At 35.0% G+C, this 17,640-nt stretch overlaps 1 protein-coding gene across 1 annotated transcript; it reads right to left on the bottom strand.

Moving 5' to 3' along the window:
- Positions 1–13,772: 13,772 nt before the first annotated feature.
- On the bottom strand, positions 13,773–14,828 carry LOC129938664 (NADH dehydrogenase [ubiquinone] 1 alpha subcomplex subunit 8). Its single transcript, XM_056046339.1, has 4 exons — positions 14,534–14,828; positions 14,223–14,398; positions 14,069–14,159; positions 13,773–14,001 (listed from the first exon to the last, which is right to left on the bottom strand). The coding sequence occupies exons 1-4, from the start codon at positions 14,660–14,662 to the stop codon at positions 13,870–13,872; spliced, it is 528 nt and encodes a 175-aa protein (XP_055902314.1). The 5' UTR covers positions 14,663–14,828; the 3' UTR covers positions 13,773–13,869.
- Positions 14,829–17,640: the final 2,812 nt, after the last annotated feature.

Genomic DNA, 17,640 nt, shown 5'->3' with positions numbered 1-17,640 from the left:
AGATTTTACCCTTCATAGCACCAAAAGGAATGTTAACCATTTCCGCAAGTGAGCTATGAAGGGCCGATCCTTGCCTGGCTAGCTCGTCAGCCCGTTCATTTCCCACGATACCACTACAACGATGTTAATATTCAGGCTCGCAAGCTCATCGCAACATTGCTTAAACAATTTAGATGAGGATATGGCCATGTTAATGGCTTTGACAGCTGCCTGACTGTCTGTAAAGATAGCCACATTTATCGGTTTTGGTTTGGGTTTTGTTTAAGTACCTACTCGTATCTTACATGCCTCCCTTATTGCCAGCAGTTCAGCCTGAAAAACGCTAGCATATTTAGGGACTCAGAAAAGATCCCAGAACCAACTCCGCACTCCACCTTTGAGCCGTCAGTAAAGATGGCTGTGTTGAAACCTATCGACACGATGTCATCCTCCCAATATTCTCTGGATGGGAAAATAACCTTAAAACCCTTACTAAGGCTCAAAGTAGGAGTGGAGTAGTCAGTGTCTACCGAGATAATATCTGAGGGAATCAATTTCGTTGTGTTGCTGTGACCATAAGGTTTTGACAACCAGCTGGTTGATTCCTTCAGCCTTTTAGCGCTGCAGGAAACTATGTATTTAATAAAAAGGTCGATTGATAGAAAATCCAAAATAACGTTTAAGGCGTCCGTTGGGCAAGTACGCATGGCCCCTGTGGTGCCCACGCAAGCTGTTCTCTGACCCTTCTTTCAAATCAAATGGGGTGGCGCAACAGTCCGTTGTGAACCACGGCCTAGTGATTTACAACTCTCAACCATTCCTGTGTGCGAGTACTGTTGTCAGGAATGGAAGGGACCTACAATTTTAGGCCGAATCCGAACGGCTAGTTTTGAGAAAGCACTTTTTCATGACAAGAATTACTCTTGAAGGATTTGTCAATTCCACGCAAGAGGCAGTACCCGCGAAAATTATTTTTTTAAATTAAGGTGGCACATGCAGGGATTGAACCCAAGAACCCTTGCATGACAGTCCAACGCACTTTTTTTTTGTCATAAAACTAGCCTAATTATCCATAACTTACAACTAACTTAATGGTCCCATACGGACACTCTAAGTTAAACTATAACACTAACTACTCTTGCCTTTCGGCCCTAAGATCTACTTTAACTTCAATTCAATTTTATTTATTATTGTATTAATTAGAAAATTTAAAAAAAACTAATATCAATATCCTTTTTATTTTTGCTTAAAAACTACTTAAAAAAGGTCCCTAATATAAAACTTAAAACTTACTTAAACTACCTATTCTACCTATAAACAACTTAAAACTAGAACAACCACAGCAGCAAATCTAACGTTTTTTGTTTTTATATTTTACTGTCTTTTTTTATATGTTTTTTTTATTTTTTTTTGTTTTTTTTATATTCCTTGTATTTTTTTTAAATTTTTTTTTTGTTTTTTTTTTATTTTTTAATTTTTGTATTTTTTTTGTGCCACCATGCCTATTCTACTTAAAACTAAACCCTAAAACTATAAAACAAGTATGTAAGCCGGTCAAGGCTTAAAACCCCATCCCGACTACCCACTATCAAGTGCCGATTGAAGCCACCAAAACTGGTTCTCCTGCTTCACCCTATCAGTTCGATCCCGTTCGGACACAGCCCTACTGAACCGAAGGAGCTCCGCTCCACCTTGTGCCATGACGTCCCGATTGTACGGGAGTCGCCTATCCACGGTTCTTCGTGTGACGTGGTAGATTATCGGAACTGCCAATCTTTCCTGTATCAGACCGCATTTGTCTAAAAAGAGGAATGCCTCTGGTGGAATAAAGCCGCTCAAACGTGCACTTTCAAAATACTCCTCGTTCGGATAGAACGCCCCGAAAATTAAATTGTTGGTCGAAGACATAGCTCTTGCAATGTGACCTCGAACGAGTTTTATCACGAAATTGTCAATTCTGTTGATTCGAGCCCCGTTGTACAGGACCTCGTTGGAAAAGTAATGCACATGCCGTTTCGTCAGAGCGAAGGCTCCTCTGGCCCTGGTCAGAGCAGCATTTATATGTCCGAGGTACTTCACTACACTTTTGCTCGCTAATGGCTGCCCGTGAAGATCAACGATGACCATCTTGCGCCAATTCTTACACGTATCCCTCGTGGCCCTAGCCAACGGAGTCCGGAACAGAATTGTCTCCGACTTCTGTTTTTTCAGTTTCCAGTCGTCGCAATATCGCTGAATCTTGTCGAAATCACGCTGCAAGAGAATTCTAATAACCTCAACCTTTCGCTCCGTTCTGTACGCAATTAGATCGTCGTCGTACGCAATTGCCTTTGTAAGACTACCTATCAGATCGCTGGTGTGAATGCTGAAGAGAATCGGCGAATTCACCGCTCCCTGTTGAAGACCATTTTTAATTGTGAATGTTGTGGTAGAAGTTATATTGCCACTTTTGACAACAAACTTTCTACCGTTCAGCATATCATAAAGTATATACAACAATGGCTTGCTTATGCCAAGCCTGCTCAGTTTTAGGTAAAGACCCTCTAACCATACGGTGTCAAAGGCCTTTTCCAAATCAACCAGAACAGCACCTGTGCATTGTTGTTTTGATTTATTCCATTGGATATCAAAAACGAGTTTAGACGCAGCATGAATTGTGTCATGACCCGCCTCGAACCCGAACTGTTTATCCGGAATTATTTTGTTGTCCGCAGCCCCCTTAGTCAGAGCCATATTTATGATCTTTTCGAAAACTTTGCTGATGCTCGGAAGAAGACTTATCGACCGAAGATTTGACGGGTTGGATTTTTCTTTTCCCTTTTTCGGGAGAGGATGAACCACAGCGGTCTTCCAATGCACTGGATAATATGCATTATTCAGTGCATTATTGAAGAGTGTGGTGTAAATATCAATTGCTTCCATCGGTAAATGTCTTAGTACAACGTTGGATATACCATCGACACCTGCTGACTTTTTGTTTTTTATTGAGTTAAAGATGAGCTGAAGCTCAACCTTCGTCACTAACAAGGGACTTGGTCCCGTATGCTCGACGATTATGGCATTTGCCAGGGAATCGTCATTGAACCTCATGAAACCGCGGTTTTTAGATCGCCAATGTGTGATATCATTACGGAGTTAAAAGTGATTAAGTAGGGCTCTGTTTTCCAGGTCGTGGTTGGGGCGAATGCTGACATTCACCTTGTACACTTGCTGGAAAGCAGCTCCCACCTCCTCCACTTTTTCCTTCGGATCTTCAATTATGTAAAAGTCATCGTCAAAGATGGCTTCCTCTGGATCTATTTGCGCTGTCCTGAGTACGTCTCTGTTCTCTTCAGTTCTTTGGAGTTTAAGACACGGAAGGTCATTATCGTTTTTTTTTCCTGAATATCTTGTTGATTTTGGGGAACATACTAGGGTCACTCGAATTAACTGACCGGATCTTGCGGTCCCAGTACCTTGTTAATTGATAACCTGTAGTTCCCCTTAATCAACAGATTGACATTTTTTATTGACGATTTCAGTGTCCTAACCTCCATGTCGCGTGGGTCTGTAAGTCGTCTGTGCAAGTTTTTGAGTCTTGTCAGTAAGCCACTCTTGTGCCTACGTAGTGCGTCAATTTCTGTAAGCGTCCATTTGGTCCCGTTCTTTGTACTTTGGGATTGTCCGTTCCATCGTTCGTTTTATTGTTTCGTCCATCTGTTCCAAGTGTTGTTCAATTTCTGTAATTGTCAGGTTTCTGTTGTTTGGTGCGGCTATGTCACTCGAACAAAGTTCTCTCGCTAGGGCATTGGTGAAACGAGGCCACCGCATCTTACTGTAATTGTAAGAATGCGTTGGAATGTATTCCTCCAACTCCACGCGTTCGTTCGGAATCTGCATTACAGCAGCCAGTCCGCAGTGATCACTGTCGTACTCGACTGTCTGTAAGCAGTTTCGCGGGTGATTACCCACTTTGTCTGTAACTGTCAGTCTGGTGTCGTACAGTAAAAGGTCCAGAAAGGAGCCGCTTCTTGGATACGATGGACTTTCAGTAGCCAGCAGGTCGACGTCATATTCAACGCCGTAAAGATTCATCAAATTAAAAAGATGATTACCTCTGGGATCATCCCCAATTTTCATATTTTGCGTTCAAATCACCGGCCAAGATGAAATAGTTTTCTTCCAAGCTCAGTTTAAGTTCCCTAAAAACAATCTCGAGTTCTGATGCAAAGTAAGTGACCTGCGGAGCTCCAACCGCATAAGCATCAATATGTCTGTTTAATATATGATGCAGTCATTTATTTATCAACAAGCTTAAAGCTAACAGATTTTATCTTTAAAATTAAAGCACTAGAATAGTATATTAAAAAAGTTAAAAAAAGCTAATTTAGATGTATGTACTATAGAAGGAGATAGTATTGCAATTTTTAATTCAATTTTAGACCGTTTAATTAACACTATTTAAAGACACGATTAAATTCATTCAGCAGCAGCTTGCAATTATGACGGCAATTTATTTTTAAGAACAGTTTAAAACCATCATCTTAAAAACAACATTTATACAAATATTTAAAAGGAGCGGACCCAAATGACTTCTTTGAAAAACTTTTGAGCTGATCCACCGAACCAAAAGCTTTACTAAAATCAGTGTGTATCGCATTCAAACAATTTAGGAATGGCACGTAACTTGTGAATTCTACAATAATTCTCAATTTTATTTACAGATTCAGATTTGTGAATTGGCACAAGATAGGATATTTTCCATTAAAATAGGAATATACTTGCATATTGATATTGATTAAATACTGTTGCAGAGTTTAGGCGGATATCTATGATTTAAAGGAGGAAGAAATAAAGAGAAACACAACTTACTCGTTTGAAATTTGGCAAGAGATGAAGGAGCCAGACATTTTATTAAAAAGGAAGTTTAATAAAAGTGATGCCAATAACAATATTGTATTAAACTATATATAAATTCAGTGAATACAAATTATAATTAATTGAGTTGGATATGGAATTCATTATACGTTGTTAAATTCAAAGTAAAGCTCAATGTTATAGTCTAAGAGCCGGCAGCAAATTTTGGGAGTGGAGTGATAACCAAAATATACATACATATATGTGTAGATATACGCAACATTATGCCAAATTCAACCGTCTGGCAGGTTTTTTTTTCAGCCGGGGGCGGGGGTGGGGGTTCGAAAATGGTCATTTTTCCGATTTTGGGGTCGAAGTGATAACCACTTAAATGCATATATAAACAATAGGGGGTGGTGCCCTGATGTCAAAAAAGTGTGTCCAAGACGTTTTACTTTCAGCCTTCCCCTTGCCAGACGGCCGCCAAAATGCGCGAAAATCAACTTTTTGGACGAAGTGATAACCACTTAAATTAATATATAATCAATAGTAGATGGTCCACTGATGTCAGAAAAGTGTGTCCAAGACGTTTTACTTTCAGCCTTCCCCTTGCCAGACGGCCGCCAAAATGCGCGAAAATCAACTTTTTTGGTCGAAATGATAACCACATGAATGATACATCAAAAAATCAGAAAAATTCCCCTGATTCTAAAAATGTGGGTCCAAGACGTTTTGTTTTCAGCCTTCCCCTTGCCAGACGCATTTTAACACTTTTTAAAAACACTTTGTTATTAGTTATTACTAAAAAAAACATCATAAACACTTCATGATTGCAAAAATGGCAAGAGGAAGGTCTTGGACCCACATTTTTAGAATCAGGGGAATTTTTCTGATTTTTTGATGTATCATTCATGTGGTTATCATTTCGACCCAAAAAGTTGATTTTCGCGCATTTTGGCGGCCGTCTGGCAAGGGGAAGGCTGAAAGTAAAACGTCTTGGACACACTTTTTTGACATCAGGGTACCACCCCCTATTGTTTATATATGCATTTAAGTGGTTATCACTTCGACCCCAAAATCGGAAAAATGACCATTTTCGAACCCCCACCCCCGCCCCCGGCTGAAAAAAAAACCTGCCAGACGGTTGAATTTGGCATAATGTTGCGTATATCTACACATATATGTATATATATTTTGGTTATCACTCCACTCCCAAAATTTGCTGCCGGCTCTTGGTCTATTATAATAATAAATGATAATCTTATTTCAACAAATACGCAATAGAAAGGATAGTAGTACCCGTAGCAAATTAATTTTCGCGGGTACTGCCTCTTGCGAGAAATTGACAAATCCTTCAAGAGCAATTCTTGTCATGAAAAAGTGCTTTCTCAAATTAGCCTTTCGGATTCGGCCTAAAATTGTAGGTCCCTTCCATTCCTGACAACAGTACTCGCACACAGGAATGGTTGAGATTTGTAAATCACTAGGCTCTGGTTCACAACGGACTGTTGCGCCACCCAATTTATTTATTTATTTAGAAAGGATAGCATAGGGACATTCCTTTAAGAAAACAGAGCTAATCACTGATAAATACCGCTATCAAAGAACTAACAGGTGGCAGCCTAGTTGACATCTCTATCCTTGAGCACTCCGTTATCAATAAAATTATGTCAACGTTATTTGTAGTTACGTTATTGATATTTGAAAAGTAAATAAACTACTTATTACACCAATTTTATAATTGTTATAAATGTAATTAAATGTTACTACAAGGAGTTTTCTAAGATTCAAATTCTTGGTTCATTCAAGTTCATTAGTTAAACTATCTTATACCAATTTTATAATTTTTACAAATGGAGTTGTTAAATATTAAACGTTTATATTTATTAACTGCTAAATGTTCTTGCAATTAGTTTTCTAAGATTCAATTTCTTGGTAACGTCCATTAGAGTTTCTTAGTGTATAACCTATCTCATAAATTTAAAATGTTTTCATTTAATTATAATTTCATTTACTTTTCTTTTACATTTTGGGATAAGTATTAAAATATATATATATATAAAAAAATAATAAAAACAAGATTCGTCTTTATTCTTTTTAACATATAAAAATAAATTTGTGTAGAGATGAAAAATAAAAACTACACAGATAAATTTTTAATAATTTATTGCTTAAATGCAAACAATTTGTTTTAAATGCTATAATGATCAAAAGTAGAATTATGATTATTAAGTTGTTTCATCCTGAAAAACAAACTAGAACAAAATTAGAATGGTACTCTTTTTGTAATGAGAAAGTAACTTAACGGTTAAAGTATTTTAAATTCTTTTAGTAATTTGTAGTGGTACCCTTATTTTTAAAAACTGATTTAATCGTTCGACCCCTCGAATTCATCAATTTGGCACATGTCTCCACGGGTATGGAGTACCATTCATTTTTAATTTTCGAGCACAACTAGTAATTACTTTTTGAATCTACAATCTCCGATCCTTCGCTTAATTATACTCAATGAGTGTTCAATTTGTTTTAAGTATTTTTAAGCCACCTTGGAGGAATGCTTCGGGCCATTATCCTGCATGAACTCCCATTTAAGCGGCACCTTCTCTTCAGTTAATTGTAGCAGACTGAATTTAATATGTGGACCTAATCCACAATGCGTGTCTTATCTTTGATTCAAAATATTGGACCTACACCAGACACTAAAAAGCACCACCAAATCATTTTATTCCACCAACGTGTTTCACTGTCTGCTTTGTGTATTTTGAGATAAATTCCTTGTTTTAAAGCCTTCTTACTATAAATTTATCCATCGGAACCAGACAAATTGTCCTCCGTTTCATTCCACCACAAAACGATATAGCACCATTAGAATTATGCAAGTTTTTGTTTGCAGAGGCAAGCCTTTGTATAATGTCTTACTCAAAAACCGCACTTTATGTTGACTTCTACTAGAAAGACTTGCATCTTTAAATTTGTTTCTTCTTGTTCTGTCTTGCTGTCTCTGGTCCGTTTAATTCATTTTTGAGTTCTTAATAGAACAAAGAAATTGTTTTTTCTTACCAATAATGTATCAAAATGCGAAGCAGTTTATCCTTTTCTTCATCTTGTTTCTTTTTTTGGACTTGATTGTAGAGCTTTAAATACTTTTTTCTTGAATCAGTTTAAGGTTTTCGCAATTCCAACCATCGTTCTTCCAGTTTGGCTTAGTTTTGTCATCTGTCCATATTTATTAAAATAAAAGACGACTTTTAAAATTTTTGTCTAGTATCAAAAAAAAACATATAACAAAGAAACTCAAAGCACCTATTTTCCAAAAAAAAATTGATCCTTACGTTAGAATGACAGTTAAAGTAACTTGTTTCTATTATTTTTCCAGGCGAAATCGTCATTGTGCTCTATATTTTTGATTGTTAAGTGAAAGCAATAAGTTGTTTTCACGAAACAATTTACTATTAGAGAGCATTATTAGGTACGATTAAAACATAGAAACACTAATGACAAAGGACTTAATTGCTAAAAAAATATTGTGTATTGAAAATGATAACGACACTGGTCTACAAAATTTATATTTTTGACTGTTGCCGCGAATTTTGTAGTTGATAGTACTTACTTATGACTTGTTTGTTTAAAATAAACCGTTAAATTTTTTTTAGCAACTTGCGTGACTTTGGTTTTGATTTTTATCATTGAAGTCTATTATATTAATCGATAGTAGACGTATTTTAATATGTTAAGATTATTATCTCAAGTTTTTGCGTCATAAGTAGTTCAAAAAGATGTTGTTTAAATAACCCAGATCATTTTTGCTACATGTGCGGGGAATATGTGTTACAAAATCGTTGTTAAAAATACCTATTTTGAGTATTTTCATTCTCATTCATAATTCTCTTGGATAAAAATGAGAAGTGCTGGGCTCCCAATTGTGTTCGTAAGTCGTGTGTAGAATATTTAAGATTATGGAAAAGTGGTAAAAGAAGTGCCTTCAATTTGAAACACTGACTATTTGGCGAGGACAACGAAATCATCTCGAGGACTGTTATTTTTGTAGCGTGAATATAAACGGTTTGAACGCTAAAAATCGAGCTAAATGGCAGTACCCAAGTACTAGTTGTGTTCAACGTCGAGGGCAGCGTTCACCTGACTCTTCAGTGCTCAAAAATAGATCTGAACCCTTAAAACAAGACATTGAAAGACCAAGCTCATCACAAAATGATACTGATGCTGATTTTCAAGGAATGTCAAATGAGTCAAAATGCTTTTCCCAAAAGGAGGTAAATGATCTGGTAAGAGATTTGAGTCTGTCTAAAAAAGCTTCAAAACTGCTAGCATCAAGATAGTAAAATAACTTTTTATCGTGAGAGAGATAAAGAATTACGGTGTTATTTTTTCGAAGAAAACGATATTACCTTTTGTTCAGATATCAAAAACGTATTGTTAAATGTGGGCTTAAAAATATACGAACCAAAAGACTGGCGTTACGAAGCCTAAAATGTATTATTTTACATAATGGAAACTAATATGCTGGGGTACCTATTGTCCACAATAACAAGTTGAAGGAAGAATATTTTAACATTTACGCTAGTCTTGAACAAAATCAAATACAATGACCATAATTGCCAAATTTGAGTCGATTTAAAAATGGTGAACATTCTTCTCGGTCAACAAAGTGGTTACACTAAATTTCCCTGTTTTATGTCTGGCCGTTGAGAGAAAATATGGAGCCTGGAAGAAAACACATTGTCTACAATTCATTAGTAGCTCGTGACAAAATTATCCTTCCACCATTACATATAAAACTGGGTATCATGAAACAGCTTGTTAAATCACTAGATAAAGATGGAAACTGTTTTGCTTTCATCTGCCAAAAATATCCTTGGGTCACTATGGAAAAGATTAAAGCCGGTATTTTTGATGGCCCCCAAATCAGACAACTGAAGAAAGATACCCAATTTATAAATTCTATGACTGAGTTAGAAATAAAAGCTTGGACAGCTTTCGTCTCTGTAATTCAAAATTTTCTCGAAAATAAGAAATCCAGAAATTATATTGAACTCGTAGTAGACCTTCTGCTACAGTTAAAAAATATGGGGTGCAATATGAGCATAAAACTCCACTTCCCGTATGCACCAAGACTTACGGGTCATGGAAAAACCGCTACCAGGGTTTCTGGGATAAGAACATGATGTCTGACTATTGTTGGTCATTAATGCGTCACTTTACAAAGTCTACACATCACTGAAAAGCTTTAAAAAGGAAGTTTTGCAGAACTCAACGATTAATTCTTTCTAATTAGTTTTTTTTTTTTTTAATAAATACTTGTTTTTTCTGCTTAATACCTACAAAGCTGAATCTCAGAAAATGGAGCTGATACAAATCTTTTAATTATATTTTTGAAAATATCATATCATGTGTAGTCAGCAAAAACTAAAATTTCTTTGGCAACAGATGTACTGTAAACTAGTATTATTTTTTTCAACACTGTATATTAGGGTGGAGCGAAATTTTTTTTTTCAATTTTTTTTGTTTCCTGTACTCAAAATGTTTGACCCATGGTCTTAAATGTATAAATTCTAAATTTCAGCTTTCTACGTCAACATCTTCAGGTGGCGCGCTAGAATAGAACTTTGAAGTATAAGCAAAAAAAGGCATTTCAAAACGGTGGAAATAAAATGCACTAAAATATTTTTTTTTTTTTTATTAATTATATGTACTTTAAAAATAGATAAAAGAACAATAATTGAAATCTGAAATAAATTTAATTGCTTCCAGCAGAAGTTGTTGGGCCTCCGGTACGGTTGAAATATTGCGATTTTGTTTCAAAAAACGGTAGTTCTTGCCTGGATTTGATCTTTGCTCTAATGTAGCCATCTCGTGCCTCCTGTCCACAAACAGATAATGAGGCTTCTGTAACAAGCTTAACGCAACGTTCTACTGCTTGAGTGTGACAAGGCAACTTCTGCAAAAACATTAAATTGTCCTTTGAAGAAATCATGTTCGATATTTCTGTATCGCTGTATTTCATTGTCATTGGTGGTTCGGTTACTTTTTCCTTCGACCAGTCTATTAATTCGTAGTAATTAGATGCATCTATTTGTAGCTTAGGAAGTTGAAACTGACGAACTTCATTGCCGTTTCTAAGTTGTCTTGCCTTTATTAATCTTCGGAGAGCTAGTTCTCTTATGTGTGATTGGTCATCTTGCAACATAGCTAGCAACAAATTTTCTGGGTGTACGAAGAATGAATTTCTTTGTATAGTTCTTATAACTATGTTCTTAAGGTCATCCCGCAAGTACAATGATCTTTTTAGCATGTTGAAAATGTGAAGCGGACCATTTTTACATGATGGCTTTGTTTTTATGTCAAACCACGTTGGAGCGTAGACTTTCACAATAAATATGACAAGTTCTTTGAGGTTGTCTGAAGGATTTTCTGTGCCAACATATAATCGAAGAATCCTGTTTGCACAAGTTAGCCATCGGGAATGTGCCAGCTTTCCTGGATCCTTGCTAGCTAAAGCGGGCAAAATTGAACCTCTAGAAATAGCTAAGCACATTTGATGCAAATATTTTTGATCTGTGCTTAAGGAGTCAGCATCCACATCCGGAAGTGCTGCATTTACTGCTTCAAAATTCACTACTTTGAAGCTAAGACACTTTTCAAGCATTTTCCCAATGCTTCCAGAAAAACTATTAGGGCCGGTGGTGGTTCCATCGAGACTTGCAAACAGATGACGAAGCGGTAGCTCATTTGCATGTAATAAGCACACAAACCATTGTAAAGGACGACCGAAATGTTTTTCTAACAATGCAATGACTCCGTTCTTATGTCCTGTATTTACGGCAGTGCCATCACACCCAATTGCTACCAAAGACGTACGAAGTTCAAAATTTGTTTCTAGAAAGTCAACTATACTTCTTTCAATAGTAACTGCTTTTCCCGAATCAATTGAAAGGTGTCCTATGTATTCTGAATCTGGCTCCGATATAAGTGATATATGTTCTTCAGTAACAGTCTTTCGATGTAAAATGTTGTCAGTCTTAGCGATGAATAATGTTTTGTCCTTACGGCCGTCAAAATAAAGTGAGGATATAGGTTTTCTTAAACCTGCAGCTTCACATTGTAAACCTACACGGACTTTTTGACGCTCTCGTCGTAATTTACTCCGATCTATCACTTTCGATGAATTTTCACTACTTATGACGTTTAAATCCAACATAGCAGCGTTTACTATGATAGCAGCCGATCTATCTGAAACCCCAGCTCTATCGCAAGCTGTAGCCAAATTCTTTAGTTTTTTTCTCATTTGAAGCGTTTCTTTCTTTTGTTTGCAGGGTTTTAAGGGGCAAAATTCCTTGACTTCAGTTTCAGTAGAAGTACTGTCAGACAAATATTCCACAACTGCATCAGTAGTAGAAGTGCTACTGGTTGGAGTATCGGCCGTAGTTTTTAAAAATTCTTGATATTTTCGTTTCCTAAGATCCTTACGATGCAAAGACTTGGTTGCCACCTGATCAACAGATCCAATATACATTTTACGAGCATTTCGTTGATCTTTTAAGAAGGGTTCTTCTCCAATGGGTATTTTTGTCTCACATTTACACAATCCTCTTGAAATACATTTACATGTTGCAATATCAAACAACTTTTGCAGAGAATCTTGATAAAACTCTTGCTTTTTTGTTTCACCGCGTAGTTTCTTCGTACTTTTATACTTATTATAATACGAAATCAACCTTGCAACAACTTGTTGATGACTGATGGTAGGAAGTGATGCTTTATTCCATATACTTTCGACGTCATTGGAAACTATTTCACTTACCTCCTTGATTGAAGGGTCTTTTCCATTATGCAATGCAATTAAATCGTTTCTAATCCACAAATAATGTTTAATTATATCACAATAAGTTGGCAACAAATTATTATTCAGTTTTTGTGAATCACCAAAAAGAGGACAACGCGTATTTTTACGAGTCTTAGGCATTTTAATAAGTCAGTAGCAAACGAATTTATTACTAAAAGAATGGATGTCAAAGTAATGTTTATAAAAGTGGTGAAACGAATTAACTTAGTTAGTTAAAGGTTTAAATATAAAAATAGTTTAATACGCACAATTACACTTCATAGAAAGCGATTCTGACACATTACTTTAAAAAGAACATTAAAAACTACTCTGAATCGAATGAAGAATAAGATTGTAGATCTTAAATTTATTTTGAATTCAATTAATTTGCGGCAACTGAAAGAAAAATCATAGGTTCCTGATTTAAAATAACTCTGAATAGAGCGAAGAACTTTTTAAAATTAGGTATTAATTTTTTTTAAATTAAAGTCATCTGCGCCACCTGAAGATAAAGTCACAGCTTCCTGATTTTTTGCATAACTGATGTCCTAATAAAGGGTCACCAGTTAACAATACAGGAACAAAAAAATTTTGATTTTTTTTTTTTTTGCCATTTTCGCTCCACCCTACTGTATATATAATTATATCTCAAACGGGAGCTTGTTTGAATCAAGTTTTTTTTACATTTATAAGGTAAACTAATTTTTTACATTAAAAACGACTCACTTTTAAAAGGTATTTAAATTTTTTGTATACATTTTCAAAAAATGGGCTCTTTTAATCCTTGTGTCGAACTCGAATTCAACAAAGCGACAAAATTCGTGTAAGTAAGATCTTGTTTCCGAGACATTTTTCGAAGTTTGCTACGTAAAATAAAAAATACGTATACGCCGTAGTTTTGTATTTTATTCATCTTATTATATATGAATATGTCGTCCTTTCAATAAAACCATTTTTTTTTATTTTCGTATCACTTACGGTAAGTAATATTCTAGTAAAAAACACAATGTACGCAGTTGTGTTACATAAATATAAAGCTTTGTATTAAAATCGATAGTTCATTGGAATTTTAAAGTTTACTTTGAGTCCAAAATGAGTATTCAAAATCAAATAAAAATAAACTTTCAATTAAGCGAATTTTATTGAAGAAAAATGTTCCATCTTCGGGGATTTCTCAGACAAAAAATTACTTACTCAAAAAAATTATAACAAACTTATTCGAGGAAGTGGAAACGTGAACCATACTTTGCTGGTGGCCTTGGGAAGTCGTCTGGGAGTCCAGGCGTAGCATCGGGATAAACTGTCTTTTCCTTCTTTGGAGGAGCTGGACGTTCAGTAGCATGAATCTAACAAAAAAAAACACATTATTTCCTATTTGTATTCCCAAACAAACTACAAGTGATAATAGCTTACTCTTGCTCGTGTAAAGTATCCATAATCGGGCCTCTCGATTCCCAAATTATCCAACACACATTTATCTAAGACACCCTGGGTTTTGCGGCAGCTAAGTATTGGAAACAACATTTAAAGAAAAACTCTTATAAATGAAGATATAACTCAATCTTACTGTCCAAAAGCCATGTTTCCACTGCTTTTATCCAGACAGGTTGCATATTGCATAAATTCTTCATAGCAAGTTTTCTTCACCTTGCGAAAGAAGTCAAGAGCGCACCCCGTAACAGCTTTCCCCTCATTAATACAAGCCCTAGGATCGTCTAACTCTTGTCGACATAACATGAACTCCTGTGAACAAAAACTGGGGTGTATTTTCGCTTGTTGAGGTTAGGTATTGGCAGTTTATTACATAATTTAGAATATATTCAATGGTCTATCGATAGGAATGGAATGACTATGATTATGTATGTCAATTGTGCTTACATTATTCTGAAATTCACAATGCTTTCCTAAATGAAAAGACCCAGCTCTGAGGGCTGCCGTGGACAGGTTCAGTTCCTGGACTGTTAGTTCCTCTTCAGTAGGTAAATGAGTATCAGTGGTGATAACCATTTTGCAATATTAGAGCCAAACAGTAGAGTGGATAACTGATTTAAACTAACGGCAGCAAGGAATCTATAGTTATATTTTTCAAAATTTGTGAGTTTTTGAAAAATATAATTTTTAAAAGTATTTTTTTTTTTTCAATAAAGTCGATTTGACACTTTGACAGATAAGTTTATTTACGTCAAAATATTCGTTAAGTTAAAGGCGGAACCACAAAAGTAATTCAACACAGAGAATATCAAACTGTTGTATGTCTCTTTACACGTAGTCTACACTAGAAACTAGAGTATTTTATGGGTTGGGCCAACTAGGCAATTTGAAATAATTGATCTCGATTCAATTATTAAGTTAATTACGATAATTATTTTGTTCTATCTTCAATTATGAAGTAAATACATTGTTCCTATGAGAAAAACATTGAATAAGTAGATAATTGTAATAGATTTCACATTCAAATTTTTAAGGTTTTTTTCGATTTACAGGCACTCAGGAGGTTATTAACACCCTTAACATGTTTACTTTTAAGCAAAATGTGAATGTTAGGTAAAAAGGGAAGGATTAAAGGGAAAAAAGAGTTGGGTGAAGCATTCCACATTCTCGACTAATGGTTAAAAAAGAATCATTGTACTTAACAGTACATCCGAAATTGAACTCAAAGATAAACTGATGAGCATTCACCTAAGTGCTAATATCGACTGTATTGTATGTGTAGGGGAATTCAGCTGGCCAATTCGACAAAACATTGTTTGGAAACATATCTGGGAAACAACGAAAAGCATGAAACATTGCTGTGGTTAAGTTATACCGCCTATCGTTTTTAAAGCTATTTCTTGGATCCTATCAAAAAGACTTAAACTTGTTTTTGAGGCACCTGCCCGAATATACGAGTTATATTCAAGTTTTGGGCGAATAGATGCCTTGTAAATTACAGCCAGATTGAACATTGAGCTTTTAAAGCATTACTACCCAATTAATGCTAACGGGATTGGAATTTAGTGATACTTTCAATATAAGGAAGAGAGTCGGAGACAAAACGAAGCCCTGGGTATTTATTTTATTTGTATTGAACGGTTCGTAATGTAGTAAAATAATCTTGAATATACACGACTTTTCATATCGGTGAAAAACAAAAATTTAATGGAAACAAGTATAAGCAGCTAGCATATCACCCAACCAATTTGACGGTCGTGATCTAACTTTATTTTGTCATTTAGGGGTATTTATGGATTAAAGGGGCCATCCTTTTCTCCATAAATTACTTTCTTAACATGTCTAGAATACTATAGTAAAGTGACCTTTAAAAGTTATTTTAAAGATACATCAGTTAGAAATAGAAGCTGTTCTGAGCGCTGAGTTGGGACCTTTTTATGCACATATGTATACGTTCATAAAAGTTTTTACATGATTAAAAAGGAAAGGAACAAAAATAACGAGTTTTGTTTTCATTGATTTGGACTTTTGCTCTAAATCTTCAACATTCTGGCCTCAATATAGTTGAGATTGCTAGCTTTTTATGAAGAACTAAACAATCTGCTTTGAAAAACTTTAAAGAGGAACTAATATCTAATGGCCCAAGCATCGCCGATTGAGGTTATTTGGTACAACTTTAAACTGTGTTTTTCAATTTTTCCTTCATCGTATCTCACACACATCTTACCCAAAAGATTTAAAATATATAGTAATATGTTTTTACGGAAAAACAAAAGTGCAAAAAATTCCGTGCATTTTGGCTTACAGATTGAAACGCCGCCAACTTTATTTTGTTTGAGAAAAGTTTATCAGCCAGAATCATGGAAGAAGGCGACCAGGTAACTTATGTTCTGCACACAATTTGTAGCCCAAAATTTATATTTATATATATTATCAAATTATAATTTAAAAAAGGGATAATAAAGTTCAAGCTCCATCCCTTTCGTTTATAGCCAAAAAGGCTAAATTGTGTGCAGACGACTTGAGTATTGCTTGAACAATCGCTGCAAGACCTGAGTCAGATCAGAACCTAGGATGATTAAAAATTGTGCATCGACTTAAATGAAAGCTTCGTTTTTGGTATAGAAGATATTTAATGGAAATATTTTCTTGTAGCATGATTTTGAAATAGTTTTTTCAACCCGTTTAAATCGGAATTCCAACTAACTGGTAGTTAATTTTTGTTACTACTTTGAGCTAACACGCTAAATATTTATTTCTCCTTTTTAATTTTTGATATTTATATCCGTTTTAGTAAAGGGGTCTCACTCTTCTTTGATATTCTATTGATCTTTTATATTCTTTTCGTGGATTAAATATTATATTATAGTATTCAATATATTTGAGCAATGATTATGCAATTCGGCTTTTATTACTTTTAAGAGAAAAATATAATTATTTATTTCATAGTAAGGAGGAAGCCATGCAATTAGCAATGGAAAACGGTATCATCGAAATAGGTTTCACTACAGTGCTACAGTTGCAGAACTACTCGTTTATTTCATGTTATATTATTGTATGTTGTATTAATTATTATGTTATTTATTTGCGCTCGATAACTTCACGAACCCCATTTTGGTGGATTTACATGTACACGCACTTTGAAGTTTGCAGACAAAATGAATGCAAAATTATAAATTCAAACTAGTTTGATAGAGAGAAGAAGATCAAAATTCCGACGTCTTCAAAAATGTAGATTAAAAGAAATTGGATGAAGATTATAGTGAAGACGAACACTTTAAGATACTTTACCGAATTTCAATGTGCTTTTACTATATACAAAATTTAAAGTACGTTTTAACTTTCACTGTGTACCTAATTATAGCCACTTTTTTTCTTTCAAAGCAATGTTTTTTGGTTAAGAAACATATTTTTGGAAACCCGAAAACCGTTCACACCGAACATTTGCACGTTTTCATTTGATATTTAAATTTGTTTAACACCGGCTGTCAAATTTTGTATTGATGAAAAAATTTGTGAGTAAAAGTTTTGTTCTTCTCAAATTATTTGTGGAA

This window comes from Eupeodes corollae, chromosome 1 (genome assembly GCF_945859685.1).
Source record: "Eupeodes corollae chromosome 1, idEupCoro1.1, whole genome shotgun sequence".
Classification (NCBI taxonomy): Eukaryota; Metazoa; Arthropoda; class Insecta; order Diptera; family Syrphidae; genus Eupeodes; species Eupeodes corollae.
Note: the sequence above shows the minus strand (reverse complement) of the source record. Positions and strands in the feature narration are given on the sequence as shown.